The 17,734-nt window shown below is 39.7% G+C and overlaps 1 protein-coding gene across 1 annotated transcript in view; it reads right to left on the reverse strand.

Moving 5' to 3' along the window:
- Positions 1-17,101, reverse strand: part of cnn2 (calponin 2) — a 56,106-nt gene extending 39,005 nt beyond the window's left edge. The window contains exon 1 of the mRNA XM_061941629.1: positions 16,934-17,101. Coding sequence (XP_061797613.1) covers positions 16,934-16,990 — 57 coding nt within the window. The 5' untranslated portion in view covers positions 16,991-17,101. The remainder of the gene's footprint in view (positions 1-16,933) is intronic.
- Between the last annotated feature and the right edge of the window lie 633 nt (positions 17,102-17,734).

The raw sequence follows: 17,734 nt of genomic DNA on the forward strand, positions 1-17,734 counted from the left end.
ATGTTATCGTTGTAGTTGTATTGCTTTATACTGGAGCACTAAGATTTATTTAATTGAAATGTGCATAACAAATAAATCTATAATTATTTGTCATTTCTGGCGGCATTGTGGCTTCCTACTCTGTTGAGCAGTCCCTGAAAGCACCGTAAAAACACCCCCGTCTCGTACTCATGAGAGTATATAACCACTCTGTTCTAAGAGAGCACAGTTTGTAGGTTCGATTTGCTAAATGAAATATCTTAGTCCAGGGATCGGCAACACCCGGCGGCTCGTTAGCTCTGCCCTAGTGGCCCCCTGGAGCTTTTTTCAAATATATGAAAATGAAAAAAGGATGGGTGAAAAATATATATTTTGTTTTAATATTGTTTGCGTAGGAGGACAAACATGACACAAACCTTCCTATTTATTAGAAATCCCACTTTTTATATCAAACATGCTTCACTGATGAGAGTATTTGGCGAGCGCAGTTTTGTACCACTACTTGACGGTCCTTGAACCCACCGTAGTTTGTTTACACGTGCAACTTTTTCCAACGCTGCCACAGAAAGACGCGTTTCATGCCACTCCGTCTCATTTTGTCCACCAAACGTTTTATACTGTGCGTGAATGCACAAAAAGGTGAGCTTTGTTGATGTTATCGACTTGTTGGAGAGCTAATCGGGCATATTTGGTCAGTGCATGACTGCAAGCTAATCCATGCTAACATGCTATTTAGGCTAGCTGTACGTACATATTGCATAATCATGCATTTTGTCCACCAAACGTTTTATACTGTGCGTGAATGCACAAAAAGGTGAGCTTTGTTGATGTTATCGACTTGTTGGAGAGCTAATCAGGCATATTTGGTCAGTGCATGACTGCAAGCTAATCCATGCTAACATGCTATTTAGGCTAGCTGTACGTACATATTGCATAATCATGCATCGTTTGTAGGTATATTTGAGCTCATTTAATTTCCTTTACTTATGTCTAAGGCTGAAACGACGCGTCGACGTAGTCGACGTCATCGGTTACGTAAATACGTCGACGCCATTTTTGTGCGTCGATGCGTCACATATTTACGTCACACTACTGTCATGGCGGATCGCAAAGCAGACGGTGCGAGCGAGGGGGAAAAAGCACGCCAAAAGTCATCAAAAGTGTGGGAGTATTTCAATAAACGGCCTAATAATGTTGTTGTATGCACACTGTGTCGAGCGGAAATGGCCTATCATAGCAGAACAACGGCTATGAACGAACATTTGAAAAGAAAACCGACAGCGTTCTTGCCATCACCATCAACTAGTCAATCGTCCGCGTGAGTATACGTTGTCATCATTACACAAAAACATGAATGTGTCATTTGTATCTGCGTTGTAAATTCATAAACTAAAGCACCGTTTCGCTCTGAGAGGTGCGTTTGGCGTGCAGTGTTTACAAAGACGCACTCCTCTTTAACGCTGTGGAGAGGCGGGGCCGGCGAGCGAGCGGCGAGGTGGGGCGCGCCGGGAGCGATGCCGCAATCGTGCCCAGGTGCGCGATCCGCGCACCTGGGCACGATTATCCAATCTCCTCTCGCTGAAGAAAAGGGGAGCAGCAGAGAGAGAGGGAAGAGAGACTGGAAGGAGTCAGAGTGAAGCTGACGTGGAGCGAGAGAGGAGGAGAGACAGAGACAGGGGACAACGAGCGAGCGAGGAAGAGGAGCTGAAAAGCGAGGAAAGAAAGAGAAAAGAGTTGGAAGAGAAAATACTTTGTGTAAAATTAAAAGATTGTAAACCTGGCAAAGCCGTCTGGCGTTCAGTCTGTTGGTCCTGAAAGAACCCCACGGCACAAGACGTGTCGCTAACGTTAATTAGTTGTGCAAATACCTTTTACAACATTAACGGTTACATATACTATGTACAAACCAACAATTAACTTTCACTTTAATCATATTATCATTGTTGTGTTATTAAGCAAAATAAGCAATACTTTTACTTCTGTTGAAATGTTTACACTGTTACAGAATATTTTGTTTTGCACTTTTTTGTATTGGATGTTTATTTTTATTTTTGCACATTTTAGCAAATAAGCAATACTTTTACTTTTGTTGAAATGTTTACATTGTTACAGATTATTTTCGTTTTGCACTTTTTTGTATTGGATGTTTATCTTTAATTTTGCACATTTTAAAGCAAAATAAGCAATACTTTTACTTTTGAAATGCTTATACTATTGCAGAATATTAAGATTTGCACTGGATGTTTACTTTTATATTTGCACATTAAAAAGCAAATAAGCTACTTTTAATTTTGTTAAATGTTAAAAGTTTTAAATGTTTACATTGTTACAGAATATTTTGTCATGTTGTTGTCAATGTTGACTGAGTGGCCATACTTTTTTTTTTTGTAAATAAAAGCCATGACTTTTGAAAAAACTGGCCTACATTTATTTTTTCATCTTCATTTTAAATAAAAAAAATAATCGGTAAAAGGAAAAATAATCTATAGATTAATCGAAAAAAATAATCTATAGATTAACCGATTAATCGAAAAAATAATCTATAGATTAATCGATAGAAAAATAATCGTTAGCTGCAGCCTTACTTATGTCCTCTGTGTATTTAATTTGTATTTGCATGTCTCATGACATCTGTATGTAATATTGGCTGCATTACTGATTTCATTTATGCACCATGTTGTTCCAGACCACAGCAAAAGTTAGCCAGCTTGCAAAGATTGTAATAAATCCATTAGAAGACAGCCTGCAGTTTCCTTCAACTTGGACACACACATATATACATTTGGCCATTCTAAGCCAGTCATTTCCATGTATTACTTTTTTGCACATTTTTTTGGTTTTTCCTTGTTTTCTACTTTTGTAGCTGTATATAGAAAATGGCACTGTCAAAGTTTCAGTTGGTTGCATCAGCTCTGTCCTCTTTTATGTCCTTTGTCTTCTTTAATGTTTCCCTCTTGTTTTAATACCAAGATAACGCTGCGGTACTGCGCTCTCGTAGTTGCTTTGTTTTTGTTTTTTTGCTTCTTGCATTGAACAAAAAGCACCGTCTACCAAGACAAACTCCTTGTGTGTTAAACGTACTTGGCAAATAAATAAAGTGGATTCTGATATGCATCATGCACCCTTTGTTCTAATGCTACAGGCACCCTATTCTGCTCATTCCAGGAGCTTTTAATACAACATTTAATTCCAGTGGGGCATTATAGGAAGTTATGTTAAGTTGTGTGCAGTAGATTAGAAAAGACAAGAAATGACTAAATTTATGTTCTGCTGATTTAATTATGGTTTAACAAGTGTAACAAATACAAATTGATCAAATCCGGACCGCATGGAGTGCCAGGAATTTTAAATACGCAAACATAGTCTCCGAGCAGCCACTGCAAAAGAGCACACATGAGAGCGGTGGTGCATATGGTGGCGAATATCAGTTATTTTTTGTATTGATGAACACATGCTAAAAGTACAATTTCAATGATGATGTGCATTTGCTCGTAAGAAATAAGGTTACATCAAGCAAAAAACGACTTCTATAAACCAAATTCCCTACTTATTGAGGCTATAAAGCAGGGGTAGGGAACCTATGGCTCGAGAGCCAGATGTGGCTCTTTTGATGACTGCATCTGGCTCTCAGATCAATCTTAGCTTACATTGCTTAAAGGGGAACATTATCACCAGACCTATGTACCGTATTTTCCGCACTATAAGGCGCACCTAAAAACCACACATTTTCTCAAAAGCTGACAGTGCGCCTTATAACCCGGTGCGCTTTATTACGATTCATTTTCATAAAGTTTCGATCTCGCAACTTCGGTAAACAGCCGCCATCTTTTTTCCCGGTAGAACAGGAAGCGCTTCTTCTTCTACGCAAGCAACCGCCAAGGAAAGCACCCGCCCCCATAGAACAGGAAGCGCTTCTTCTTCTACTGTAAGCAACCACCCGCCCCCGGAAGAAGAAGAAAAAACGCGCGGATATCACCGTACGTTTCATTTCCTGTTTACATCTGTAAAGACCACAAAATGGCTCCTACTTAGCGACAAGGATCCGGTTCATAAAAAGACGCAATCTCTCCATCCGCACACGGATTACTACCGTATTTCACAGCAACTGATATTCCTGTGAACCGCACTGTGGAACGGGAGCACGTACGGTGAATATTCGCACCACAGGGAATGAGAAGTCATCCTTCACTGTGGTTCTAGCTTGCCATGCTAACTTCCACCCATGGTGATATTCAAAAGGAAGACCTTGCCAAAAGAGACCTTTCCAGCCGGCGTCATCATAAAAGCTAACTCGAAGGGATGGATGGATGAAGAAAAGATGAGCGAGTGGTTAAGGGAAGTTTACGCGAAGAGGCCGGGTGGCTTTTTTCACACAGCTCCGAAGGCGAACACACCTTCACTAAGACGGGCAGACAGCGCCGGACGACATACGCCAACATTTGCCAGTGGATCGTAAATGCCTGGGCAGATATTTCGGTCACAACTGTGGTCCGAGCTTTCCGGAAGGCAGGATTCACAGAACAACAGCGACACTGACTCCGATGACTTCGACGAGACGGAACCGGCCATTTTGGATACCACGCTTGCGCAACTTTTCAATTCGGACACCGAAGACGAAGAATTCGAAGGATTTACGAATGAAGAATAACTTCAGAAGGTGAGCGCTATGTTTATTTTGTGTGTTGTGACATTAACGTTCGAGCAACATTATGTTGCTATTGCTCTACACCATTTTGAATTTTACTATGTTTGTGATTGCACATTTGCGTACATTTTGGGACAGAGTTGTTAGAACGCTGGTTTTCAATATATTATTAAAGTTTGACTGAACTATCTGACTGTTTTTTTGACATTCCCTTTAGCGCAGCGTAGGCGCGGCTTATAATCCGGGGCGGCTTATTGGTGGACAAAGTTATGAAATATGTAATTCATTGAAGGTGCGGCTAATAATCCGGTGCGCCTTATAGTGCGGAAAATACGGTAAGTGTCAATATATACCTTGATGTTGCAGAAAAAAAGACCATATATGTCCGCTAACTTCTTGCAACTCAACGCCAAGAAAACGGAAATGCTGATTATCGGTCCTGCTAAACACCGACATTTATTTAATAATACCACCTTAACATTTGACAACCAAACAATTACACAAGGCGAATCAGTAAAAAATCTGGGTATTATCTTCGACCCAACTCTCTCGTTTGAGTCACACATTAAGAGTGTTACTAAAACGGCCTTCTTTCATCTCCGTAATATCGCTAAAATTCGTTCCATTTTATCCACTAGCGACGCTGAGATCATTATTCATGCGTTCGTTACGTCTCGTCTCGACTACTGTAACGTATTATTTTCGGGTCTCCCTATGTCTAGCATTAAAAAATTACAGTTGGTACAAAATGCGGCTGCTAGACTTTTGACAAGAACAAGAAAGTTTGATCATATTACGCCTATACTGTGTATACCTTTATATACATATATATACCTATATATATATACCTATACTGGCTCACCTGCACTGGCTTCCTGTGCACTTAAGATGTGACTTTAAGGTTTTACTACTTACGTATAAAATACTACACGGTCTAGCTCCGTCCTATCTTGTCGATTGCATTGTACCATATGTCCCGGCAAGAAATCTGCGTTCAAAGAACTCCGGCTTATTAGTGATTCCCAGAGCCCAAAAAAAGTCTGCGGGCTATAGAGCGTTTTCTATTCGGGCTCCAGTACTATGGAATGCCCTCCCGGTAACAATTAGAGATGCTACCTCAGTAGAAGCATTTAAGTCCTATCTTAAAACTCATTTGCCCTCCCGGTAACAATTAGAGATGCTACCTCAGTAGAAGCATTTAAGTCCTATCTTAAAACTCATTTGTATACTCTAGCCTTTAAATAGACCCCCTGTTAGACCAGTTGATCTGCCGTTTCTTTTCTTTTCTCCTCTGCTCCCCTTTTCCTTGTGGAGGGGGTGGGGGGCACAGGTCCGGTGGCCATGGATGAAGTGCTGGCTGTCCAGAGTCGGGACCCGGGGTGGACCGCTCGCCTGTTCATCGGCTGGGAACATCTCTGCACTGCTGACCCGTCTCCGCTCGGGATGGTGTCCTGCTGGCCCCACTATGGACTGGACTCTTACTGTTATGTTGGATCCACTATGGACTGGACTCTCACAATATGTCAGACCCACTCGACATCCATTGCTTTCGGTCTCCCCTAGAGGGGGGGGGGGGGTTACCCACATATGCGGTCCTCTCCAAGGTTTCTCATAGTCATTCACATCGACGTCCCACTGGGGTGAGTTTTTCCTTGCCCTTATGTGGGATTTGTACCGAGGATGTCGTTGTGGCTTGTGCAGCCCTTTGAGACACTTGTGATTTAGGGCTATATAAATAAACATTGATTGATTGATTGATTTTTTTAACCGATTTCCGAACTCTAAAAGGGTGAATTTCGCCTTCCTATTATTCCCTCTCGGAGCGAATCCGCCATTTTCTCAAACACAGAGTCAAATCAGCTCTGTTATTTGCCGTTTTTTCGACTGTTTTCCGTACCTTGGAGACATCATGCCTCGTCGGTGTGTTGTCGGAGGGTGTAACAACACGAACAGGGACGGATTCAAGTTGCACCAGTGGCCCAAAGATGCCAAAGTGGCGAGAAATTGGACGTTTGTTCCGCACGCTTTACCGACGAAAGCTATGCTACGACAGAGATGGCAAGAATGTGTGGATATCCTGCGACACTCAAAGCAGATGCATTTCCAACGATAAAGTCAAAGAAATCTGCCGCCAGACCCCCAGGAAAAAAGAGCGGATGAGGGTATGTCTACAGAATATATTAATTGATGAAAATTGGGCTGTCTGCACTCTCAAAGTGCATGTTGTAGCCAAATGTATTTCATATGCTGTAAACCTAGTTCATAGTTGTTAGTTTCCTTTAATGCCAAACAAACACATACCAATCGTTGGTTAGAAGGCGATCGCTGATATCGTCCTCGCTTTCTCCCGTGTCGCTGGCTGTCGTGTCGTTTGTCGGTTTCGCTTGCATACGGTTCAAACCGATATGGCTCAATAGCTTCAGTTTCTTCTTCAATTTCGTTTTCGCTACCTGCCTCCACACGACAACCATCCGTTTCAATACATGCGTTATCTGTTGAATCGCTTACGCCGCTGAAATCCGAGTCTGAATCCGAGCTAATGTCGCTATTCCTTGCTGTTCTATCCGCCATGTTTGTTTGTGTCGGCATCACTATGTGACGTCACAGGAAAATGGACGGGTGTATATAACGATGGTTAAAATCAGGCACTTTGAAGCTTTTTTTAGGGATATTGCGTGATGGGTAAAATTTTGAAAAAAACTTCGAAAAATAAAATAAGCCACTGGGAACTGATTTTTAATGGTTTTAACCCTTCTGAAATTGTGATAATGTTCCCCTTTAACATGATAAGTAATCAGAGGTGGGTAGTAACGCGCTACATTTACTCCGTTACATCTACTTGAGTAACTTTTGGGATAAATTGTACTTCTAAGAGTAGTTTTAATGCAACATACTTTTACTTTTACTTAAGTATATTTATAGAGAAGGAACGCTACTTTTACTCCGCTACTTTTATCTACATTCAGCTCGCTACTCATTTTTATCGATCTGTTAATGCACGCTTTGTTTGTTTTGGTCTGTCAGACAGACCTTCAAAGTGCCTGCCTTACTGGTGACGTTTCACTTCGTTCCACCAATCAGATGCAGTCACTGGTGACGTTGGACCAATCAAACAGAGCCAGGGGTCACATGACCTGACTTAAACAAGTTGAAAAACTTATTGGGGTGTTACCATTTAGTGGTCAATTGTACGGAATGTGTACTGTACTGTGCAATCTAATAATAAAAGTTCCAATCAATCCATCAAAAGTGTGAAGGAAAAAAGATACTTTTTTATTTCAACCGTACATCCCGTCAAAAGCCTAAAGACTGACCGCACATGAGGACGTTCCTGTCTCCACAATAAAAGTGCCGCTCCATCGCGCCTGCGCTTTCAAAACAAGAGTCTCCGAAAGCCAGCGCAAACAAGCCAGCAAGCTATGGAGTTTGACGCCAATATATTTCTTGTAAAGTGTATAAAAACGAATATGGAAGCTGGACAAATAAGATGCCAAAAACCAACCACTTTCATGTGGTATTAGACAGAAAGGAGGAACTTTTCTTCTCCTCCATTTGAAAACGTGGACGTTATCATCACTACTGTCTGATTACAATCAACGTAAGTCATCAGAATCAGGTAATACACCAACTTATATTCTAGTCTTCATGAAAGAAAGGAATCTATATGTTAAACATGCTTGTATATTCATTAAAACACCTTTAACATGTAAACAAAAACAGCAAATTAAATAAATGTAAATTATATACTGTATATATCAATGTATATATATATATATATATATATATATATATATATATATATATATATATATGATATGAGTGTGTATGTTACTCATCAGTTACTCAGTACTTGAGTAGTTTTTTCACAACATACTTTTTACTTTTACTCAAGTAAATATTTGGGTGACTACTCCTTACTTTTACTTGAGTAATAAATCTCTAAAGTAACAGTACTCTTACTTGAGTACAATTTCTGGCTACTCTACCCACCTCTGCAAGTAATGAATAATTCCGCTGGTAATCAGTGTTAAAAATAACGTTCAAAATGTAAAACATTCTCATGCATTTTAATCCATTCATCCATTTTCTACTGCACCCGTTCAAGAAGTTGCAACGGTAAGAAGTATTTTATGTATCATTGGTTAGCTTCAGAATAACAATGTTATTAAAAAGAATAAGAGACTTATTATACTGTAAAAATGTTGGTCTTACTTAAAAATGCGCGCATTTAGTTGTATTCAGTGTTAAAAAATATTATATGGCTCTCACGGAAATACATTTTAAAATATTTGGCTTTCATGGCTCTCTCAGCCAAAAAGGTTCCAGACCCCTGCTATAAAGCGTGTTTTATCCAATTACTCTGTTAATCGACACACATCGATAGATTAACGGATTACTAAAATAATCGATAACTGCCTTCTTTTCCTCTTGGCCAATCTACATTAATTGCAAAAAGGTCAGAGGTCGAGAGTCAGCGCCAGTCAGAGCTTCAAAGAGACACACCCCCCTCACCCGGCCACGTGCAAATTGCTATTAACAAAGAGTAAGGAATAATTAAGCGTAAAGGGATTAATAGTAAAGAATCAAACTGGCCTTTGTTTACAAAACAGCGATGTGTGAAGTGGTGAGAGGGCAAATGAAGGCACCGTGAAGTACCGTATTTTCCGCACTATTAGCCGCACTTAAAAACCACAAATTTACTCAAAAGCTGACAGTGCGGCTTATAACCCGGTGCGCTTTATATATGGATTAATATTAAGATTCATTTTCATAAAGTTTCGGTCTCGCAACTACGGTAAACAGCCGCCATCTTTTTTCCCCGTAGAAGAGGAAGTGCTTCTTCTTCTACGCAAGCAACCGCCAAGGTAAGCACCCGCCCCCATAGAACAGGAAGCGCTTCTTCTTCTACTGTAAGCAACCACCCGCCCCGGTAGAAGAAGAAGAAGCGCGCGGATATTACGTTTCATTTCCTTTGTGTGTTTACATCTGTAAAGACCACAAAATGGCTCCTACTAAGCGACAGGTTTCCGGTTCATGAAAAGACGCAATCTCTCCATCCGCACACGGACTACTATTTCACAGCAACTGCCTAAAGACTTTCAAGAAAAGCTGGCTACTTTCCGTGCATATTGTAAAAACAAGATAGCTGAAAAAAAGATCCGGCCAGAGAACATTATCAACATGGACGAGGTTCCACTGACTTTTGATATTCCTATGAACCGCACTGTGGATACAACGGGAGCACGTACGGTGAATATTCGCACCACAGGGAATGAGAAGTCGTCCTTCACTGTGGTTCTAGCTTGCCATGCTAATGGCCAGAAACTTCCACCCATGGTGATATTCAAAAGGAAGACCTTGCCAAAAGAGACCTTTCCAGCCGGCGTCATCATAAAAGCGAACTCGAAGGGATGGATGGATGAAGAAAAGATGAGCGAGTGGTTAAGGTAAGTTTACGCGAAGAGGCCGGGTGGCTTTTTTCACGCAGCTCCGTCCATGTTGATATACGACTCCATGCGCGCCCACATCACGCTGGTTTTTAATATATTATTAAAGTTTGACTGACCTATCCGACTGTTTTTTTGACATTCCTTTAGCGCAGTTAGATGCGGCTTATAACACGGGGCGGCTTATAGGTGGACAAAGTTTTGAAATATGCCGTTCATTGAAGGCGCGGCTTATAACCCAGGGCGGCTTATGGTGCGGAAAATACGGTAGATCTTTATCTGCCTGGGGGGAAAAAAATTCTCTCTGCTGCACTATTTAAAAAGGAAGGAGGAAAAAGAAAAGAAAAAAAAACAGGTTGCAAAACTGTAAAATCCAAACTTCAGAAAGATCTTGTGAAGTTCTTGTACCTGATCATTAGTGGCATAACGTAAAAATACACCAACCTCAATACAGTGCTACAATACCAAGTAGGTTCAAAACTTACATTATAAATGATCAAAAATGTAAGATAGGGTCCATTTAAATGTAATTCTAGAATAGGCTTTGGAACTATAAAAAAAATAGTTATAACCCACAAATTGCTGGACATTCTGAAGATCAGCAGCAACTTTGCTTGGAGGTTTAAAAAAAAGTTAAATAATAGCAAACACATGTAGCTCATTAAACTAAAATACCAACAGTCTATTTGTAGCATTTCCCCGCTATCTAATAAAGCAAGTGCAATTACAGTGTGATGCACGTTAAGTGCTAAAGAAAGTTATCTGCGCTGGTATTTTAAGTGGATCCTGATGCTCAGGAGGCCTTTCTCCAAAGAAAACAAACCACTTCTCCCCTTTGACACGCAAAGTTTCCTTGCAAATATATTTGATAGAATTTTACAGTTAAAATCACATTTGACAATCATACTTTGCTCACTCAGACCCTTCACACATCCACGCTTGAGGAGAGAGGTGCACTTGGGCTTTAAAGGGGAACATTATCACCAGACCTATGTAAGCGTCAATATATACCTTGATGTTGCAGAAAAAAAGACCATATATTTTTTTAACCGATTTCCGAACTCTAAATGGGTGAATTTTGGCGAATTAAATGGGAAGCGATCCGCCATTTTCTCAAACACCGAGTCAAATCAGCTCTGTTATTTTCAGTTTTTTCGACTGTTTCCCGTACCTTGGAGACATCATGCCTCGTCGGTGTGTTGTCGGAGGGTGTAACGAACACGAACAGGGACGGATTCAAGTTGCACCAGTGGCCCAAAGATGCGAAAGTGGCAAGAAATTGGACGTTTGTTCCGCACACTTTACCGACGAAAGCTATGCTACGACAGAGATGGCAAGAATGTGTGGATATCCTGCGACACTCAAAGCAGATGCATTTCCAACGATAAAGTCAAAGAAATCTGCCGCCAGACCCCCATTGAATCTGCCGGAGTGTGTGAGCAATTCAGGGACAAAGGACCTCGGTAGCACGGCAAGCAATGGCAGCAGTTTGTTCCCGCAGACCAGCGAGCTAAACCCCCTATCGACCCTAGCTTCCCTGGCCTGCTGACATCAACTCCAAAACTGGACAAATCAGCTTTCAGGAAAAGAGCGCGGATGAGGGTATGTCTACAGAATATATTAATTGATGAAAACTGGGCTGTCTGCACTCTCAAAGTGCATGTTGTTGCCAAATGTATTTCATATGCTGTAAACCTAGTTCATAGTTGTTAGTTTCCTTTAATGCCAAACAAACACATACCAATCGTTGGTTAGAAGGCGATCGCCAAATTCGTCCTCGCTTTCTCCCGTGTCGCTGGCTGTCGTGTCGTTTTCGTCGGTTTCGCTTGCATACGGTTCAAACCGATATGGCTCAATAGCTTCAGTTTCTTCTTCAATTTCGTTTTCGCTACCTGCCTCCACACTACAATCATCCGTTTCAATACATTCGTAATCTGTTGAATCGCTTAAACCGCTGAAATCCGAGTCTGAATCCGAGCTAATGTCGCTATAGCTTGCTGTTCTTTACGCCATGTTTGTTTGTGTTGGCTTCACTATGTGACGTCACAGGAAAATGGACGGGTGTTTATAACGATGGTTAAAATCAGGCACTTTGAAGCTTTTTTTAGGGATATTGCGTGATGGGTAAAATTTTGAAAAAAACTTCGAAAAATATAACAAGCCACTTGGAACTGATTTTTAATGGTTTTAACCATTCTGAAATTGTGATAATGTTCCCCTTTAACAACAGATGGTTGTCCAAATCTGACGGGGAAAATGTTGGATAATGCAGGATAAAGTGACAGAAATTAACCTTGTGCAGAAATGGACATTTTTGCATTGTATTATACATCAGGAAGTGTTGTGTAAGACAGTGTTAAAAATAAAACCATCAAAAGCAATCTGCTTTTGTATAAAGCATTGGCGTTGTTAGGCCTATTTTAGGGGGGCTAAAGCCCCCCTAAAATATTCTTAAGCCCCCCTAAATAATTTGGTGTTATATTTATTTATTTTTTAATTTAATTTTTTTTACAACTACATGCCGACATATTATAAAGTGGCCCAAATATGAGTTTAAATAATCATATAACCTGTCATTATTCACTCAGTTTCCTCACTTCATAGCGTAAGGTAGAGAGCCCCTTTAGTGTGTCGGTATCCAATCCATTCCACTTGTTTATATAGAAAAATGCCCACATCACTCAAACTCCAGTCCGCATTTTCTCTGCGACCTTGCTTGCGGTCCTTGGACTTGTTCATATAAAAAATGCCCACATCATTTGTAGAATCTATATCAAGTAATATACATAAAATAATGAAAAAAAAAAAATCATTAAATATATTTGTTTTATTGTATTGTTACATTAATAGCTGGTGTATTATAGCTTGTTATTTCATAGGACTTTCAGAGGGAGGAAAAACCAAGACATTTAATATAAAAGGTAAAATTAATAAATACATAAAAAGAAAAAGAAAAAAATGGTTTCATTTCGTCCCGTGCATTTACCGTATTTTCCGCACTATAAGGCGCACCTAAAAACCACAATTTTTCTCAAAAGCTGACAGTGCGCCTAATAACCCGGTGCGCTTTATTACGATTCATTTTCATAAAGTTTCGGTCTCGCAACTTCGGTAAACAGCCGCCATCTTTTTTCCCGGTAGAACAGGAAGCGCTTCTTCTTCTACGCAAGCAACCGCCAAGGAAAGCACCCGCCCCCATAGAACAGGAAGCGCTTCACCCGCCCCCATAGAACAGGAAGCGCTTCACCCGCCCCCGGAAGAAGAAGAAAAAACGCGCGGATATCACCGTACGTTTCATTTCCTGTTTACATCTGTAAAGACCACAAAATGGCTCCTACTAAACGATCCGGGTCATAAAAAGACGCAATCTCTCCATCCGCACACGGATTACTACCGTATTTCACAGCAACTGAACCGCACTGTGGAACGGGAGCACGTACGGTGAATATTCGCTCCACAGGGAATGAGAAGTCATCCTTCACTGTGGTTCTAGCTTGCCATGCTAACTTCCACTCATGGTGATATTCAAAAGGAAGACCTTGCCAAAAGAGACCTTTCCAGCCGGCGTCATCATAAAAGCTAACTCGAAGGGATGGATGGATGAAGAAAAGATGAGCGAGTGGTTAAGGGAAGTTTACGCGAAGCGGCCGGGTGGCTTTTTTCACGCTGCTCCGTCCATGTTGATATATGACTCTATGCGCGCCCACATCACAGATGGTGTCAAAAAACAAGTGAAGCACACAAATACAACACTCGCCGTCATTCCGGGTGGATTAACCAAAGAACTCCAACCGCTGGATATTGGTGTCAACAGGGCATTCAAATCACGACTGCGAACTGCGTGGGAAAAATGGATGACCGAAGGCGAACACACCTTCACTAAGACGGGCAGACAACGCCGGACAACATACGCCAACATCTGCCAGTGGATTGTAAATGCCTGGGCAGATATTTCTGTCACAACTGTGGTCCGAGCTTTCCGGAAGGCAGGATTCACAGAACTGCTGCACAACAACAGCGACACTGAATCCGATGATTTCGAAGAGACGGAGCCCGCCATTTTGGAAGCCACGCTAGCGCAACTTTTCAATTCGGACACCGAAGACGAAGAATTCGAAGGATTTACCGGTACGAATGAAGAATAACTTCAGAAAGTGAGCGCTATGTTTATTTTGTGTGTTGTGTGTTGTGACATTAACGTTCGAGCAACATTACCGGTATGTTGCTATTGCTCTACACCATTTTGAATTTTACTATGTTTGTGATTGCACATTTGTACATTTTGGGACAGAGTTGTTAGAACGCTGGTTTTCAATATATTATTAAAGTTTGACTGAACTATCTGACTGTTTTTTTGACATTCACTTTAGCGCAGCGTTTTTTTGACATTCACTTTAGCGCAGCGTAGGCGCGGCTTTTAGTCCGGGGCGGCTTATTGGTGGACAAAATTATGAAATATGTAATTCATAGAAGGTGCGGCTAATAATCCGGTGCGCCTTATAGTGCGGAAAATACGGTAAAAAAAAAATAATAATAATAATAACAATGAATAATTTCTAAGTCTTTGTTAGCCGTTTGTGAAGTTTTGTGCTCGTGCGCTACTCGCTCGCATCCTGTGCATCTCCTGGGGGCTAAGCCCCCCCCCCCCCGTCCTTAAAAGCTAGTGACGCCCCTGGTATAAAGTTAAGTTAGGTTAAATGAAATTATTCATACTTGCCAACCTTGAGACCTCCGATTTCGGGAGGTGGGGGCGTGGTCGGGGGTGGGGCGTGGTTGGGGGCGTGGTTAAGAGGGGAGGAGTATATTGACAGCTAGAATTCACCAAGTCAAGTATTTCATACATTATATATATATATATATATATATATATATATATATATATATATATATATATATATATATATATATATATATATATATATATATATATATACACATATATATATCCTGAAAATATGCAAACAAAACTGTGTTTAGATAATTGATACTATATATATATATATATTGACAGCTAGAATTCACCAAATCAAGTATTTCATTCATACACATACATATATATACATACATACATACACATATATGTATATATATATATATATATATATATATATATATATATATATATATATATATATATATATATATACACACACACATACACATATATATATATATATATATACACACACATATATATATATATATACACATATACACATATATATACACACACATACATATATATATATATATATATATATATATATATATATATATACACATACATATATATATATATATATACACACACATATATATATATATATATATATACACACACATACATATATACACACATACATATATATATATACACACATATATATATATACACATACATATATATATATATATATATATATATATACATAGAGATATATATATATATATATATATATATATATATATATATATATATATATATCCTGAAAATACGCAAACAAAACTGTTTAGATAATTGATACTTCAAACTTGCATAAATAAATCTTAAGGAATATAACATTGCTTGGCTTCTGAGAGTTTCAAAATGTAATGAATAAAATGCTAAAGTTGTTGATAAACAAGCAATTATTTTAATAATTAAATATGGTCATTTTAAATTAATTATTATGATAATTTAAAATAAATTATTTCAAATATGTGTATTTTAATGTATAATTCTATGGCTGGATGTAATAAGGAGTCACAAAAAAATAAAAATAAAAATACAATTAATTTTGATGTTTTTAGCAAAATATAGTAAAACATTTTCTTTTCTTTTTTTTTTTAAATTAATAAATATATTTATTTTTAGGTCAAATAAACCTTAAAATACAATTTATCTCTAGTCTGGATGATTTAGTTCTTGTCACCCTGTTGTCCTCCCGTCATGAAAAAAAGGCTGTCCTCACTCAGGTCCGCATAGAGCTGGAGGGGGCGCGGCCTCCAGCTCCGGCTGAAAATCGGGAGATTTTCGGGAGAATATTTGTCCCGGGAGGTTTTCGGGAGAGGCGCTGAATTTCGGGGAGTCTCACGGAAAATTCGGGAGGGTTGGCAAGTATGAAATTATTATTATTTATCTTACGATATATCAAAAATAATATTGAGCAAAATTTAATTGAAATATTGTCGGTGTGGCCCTCCAGCAGTGCTCGGGTTGCTTATGCGGCCCCCGGTAAAAAAAAAATTGCCCACCCCTGGCAAAGTTTCCAACAAACAACAGGGTCCTAAATTAAATGCATGAGAAAAACAACAAAATAAACTCCTTCCTGCATGGAGGGGAAGTAGTTTGTCAATAAAAGTGAAGCACAGGGACTTTATTAAAAGAGTTCCTTCCTAGCACAGTGGCTGAAGTGTGCATAGAAGGAGAGACAATGGACGTCATTGTTGAAAAGTGTCTCACAGCAGAACAACATTCCTAATGCGGGTGACATTGCAGGCCTGCAAAGTGCACAGAAGCAGATTGCAAAATGTGCCACAAGGACACTTCTTTGCCAGGAGACAACGCCCAAAGTCTGCTTTCTATCGCGACTCGTATGGAATGTTGAAAAATGTCCATTTTACTTCTTTTTTTTTTTTTTTTCTCTCGATAATTCTGTGCTTTCTCAAGTTAATTCGAACTATTACGCACCTAATACAACTCACTCCAATAGAATTATTACTAACGTGTTGTTGTTGTTTTTTTTCGTTTAGATAATTTTTGTTGGGGATACTTTAGTGGCTCGGCCACATCAAAATGGAGGATGTGCAACGACGGAGGAGATGCGCAAAAAAAAACTTCCATACAACTTACAGTGATTGATATGCAAAAGAGTTGACCTACCTTGTTTCGGACTTCCGCGGATAAGCCGTAAGAGGGACCTTTGACGAAGCCCGACATTGTTTCTGTTTCTCGAATGGAGTCAAAATGAGTAGTTTTGGGGAGGTTAAAAAAAAGGGCAGTAAAATAACTTGGACTGACGCTTAAGTACTTCCTTTCTTTTTTACGGCGACCAATTAAAACGCTCGTACGGTTTTGCTCAGAGAGAACTGCAGAGTCAAGATAGTTCCCATCTCTTATGGTGGGATGTACGCTTTATGAGAATTCAAATACATTTGCCTTATTCTCGATGATACGCCTCACTGACATATGTATATAATTGCCTCTCTCATAACTTTTTAGAGCATTTTCACGTTCAACACGCATATGCGCACCACAGCCGTGAACGATAACTATCTTGCTCACTGAGTACTCTTTGAGCCAGACTCATTGTCAATCGATCCTAGGCTCCTCCCCCCCTTCTTTCTTCGTTAGGTGACGATTGATATCAAAAAGTCCATATATGGAAGGAAAGTTCCAGAATTCCTCGACGGTGGGAGTCCCTCCCGACATACCAGACGTGCTGTGGACTCGACAAGCTTGTCGCACACACTTTGACTCACTGTCGTAAAAACACAAGGTGAGGAGATAAAGGACGAGCCACCGAGATGACGTAATGTCGGCGCCACATCCCTACTTTTGTTTTTTGTTTTTTTGTTTTTTTACAATTCAGGAGTTACAAAAAAGTTAGCAGTGATCCCCTGAAGACAAAGAAACTTGAGACATTTCTGTTTAAAATAGCTTTGTTTATTAAAAAAACAATAT

The sequence above is a fragment of the Nerophis lumbriciformis genome, linkage group LG03 (genome assembly GCF_033978685.3).
Source record: "Nerophis lumbriciformis linkage group LG03, RoL_Nlum_v2.1, whole genome shotgun sequence".
Taxonomy (NCBI): Eukaryota; Metazoa; Chordata; class Actinopteri; order Syngnathiformes; family Syngnathidae; genus Nerophis; species Nerophis lumbriciformis.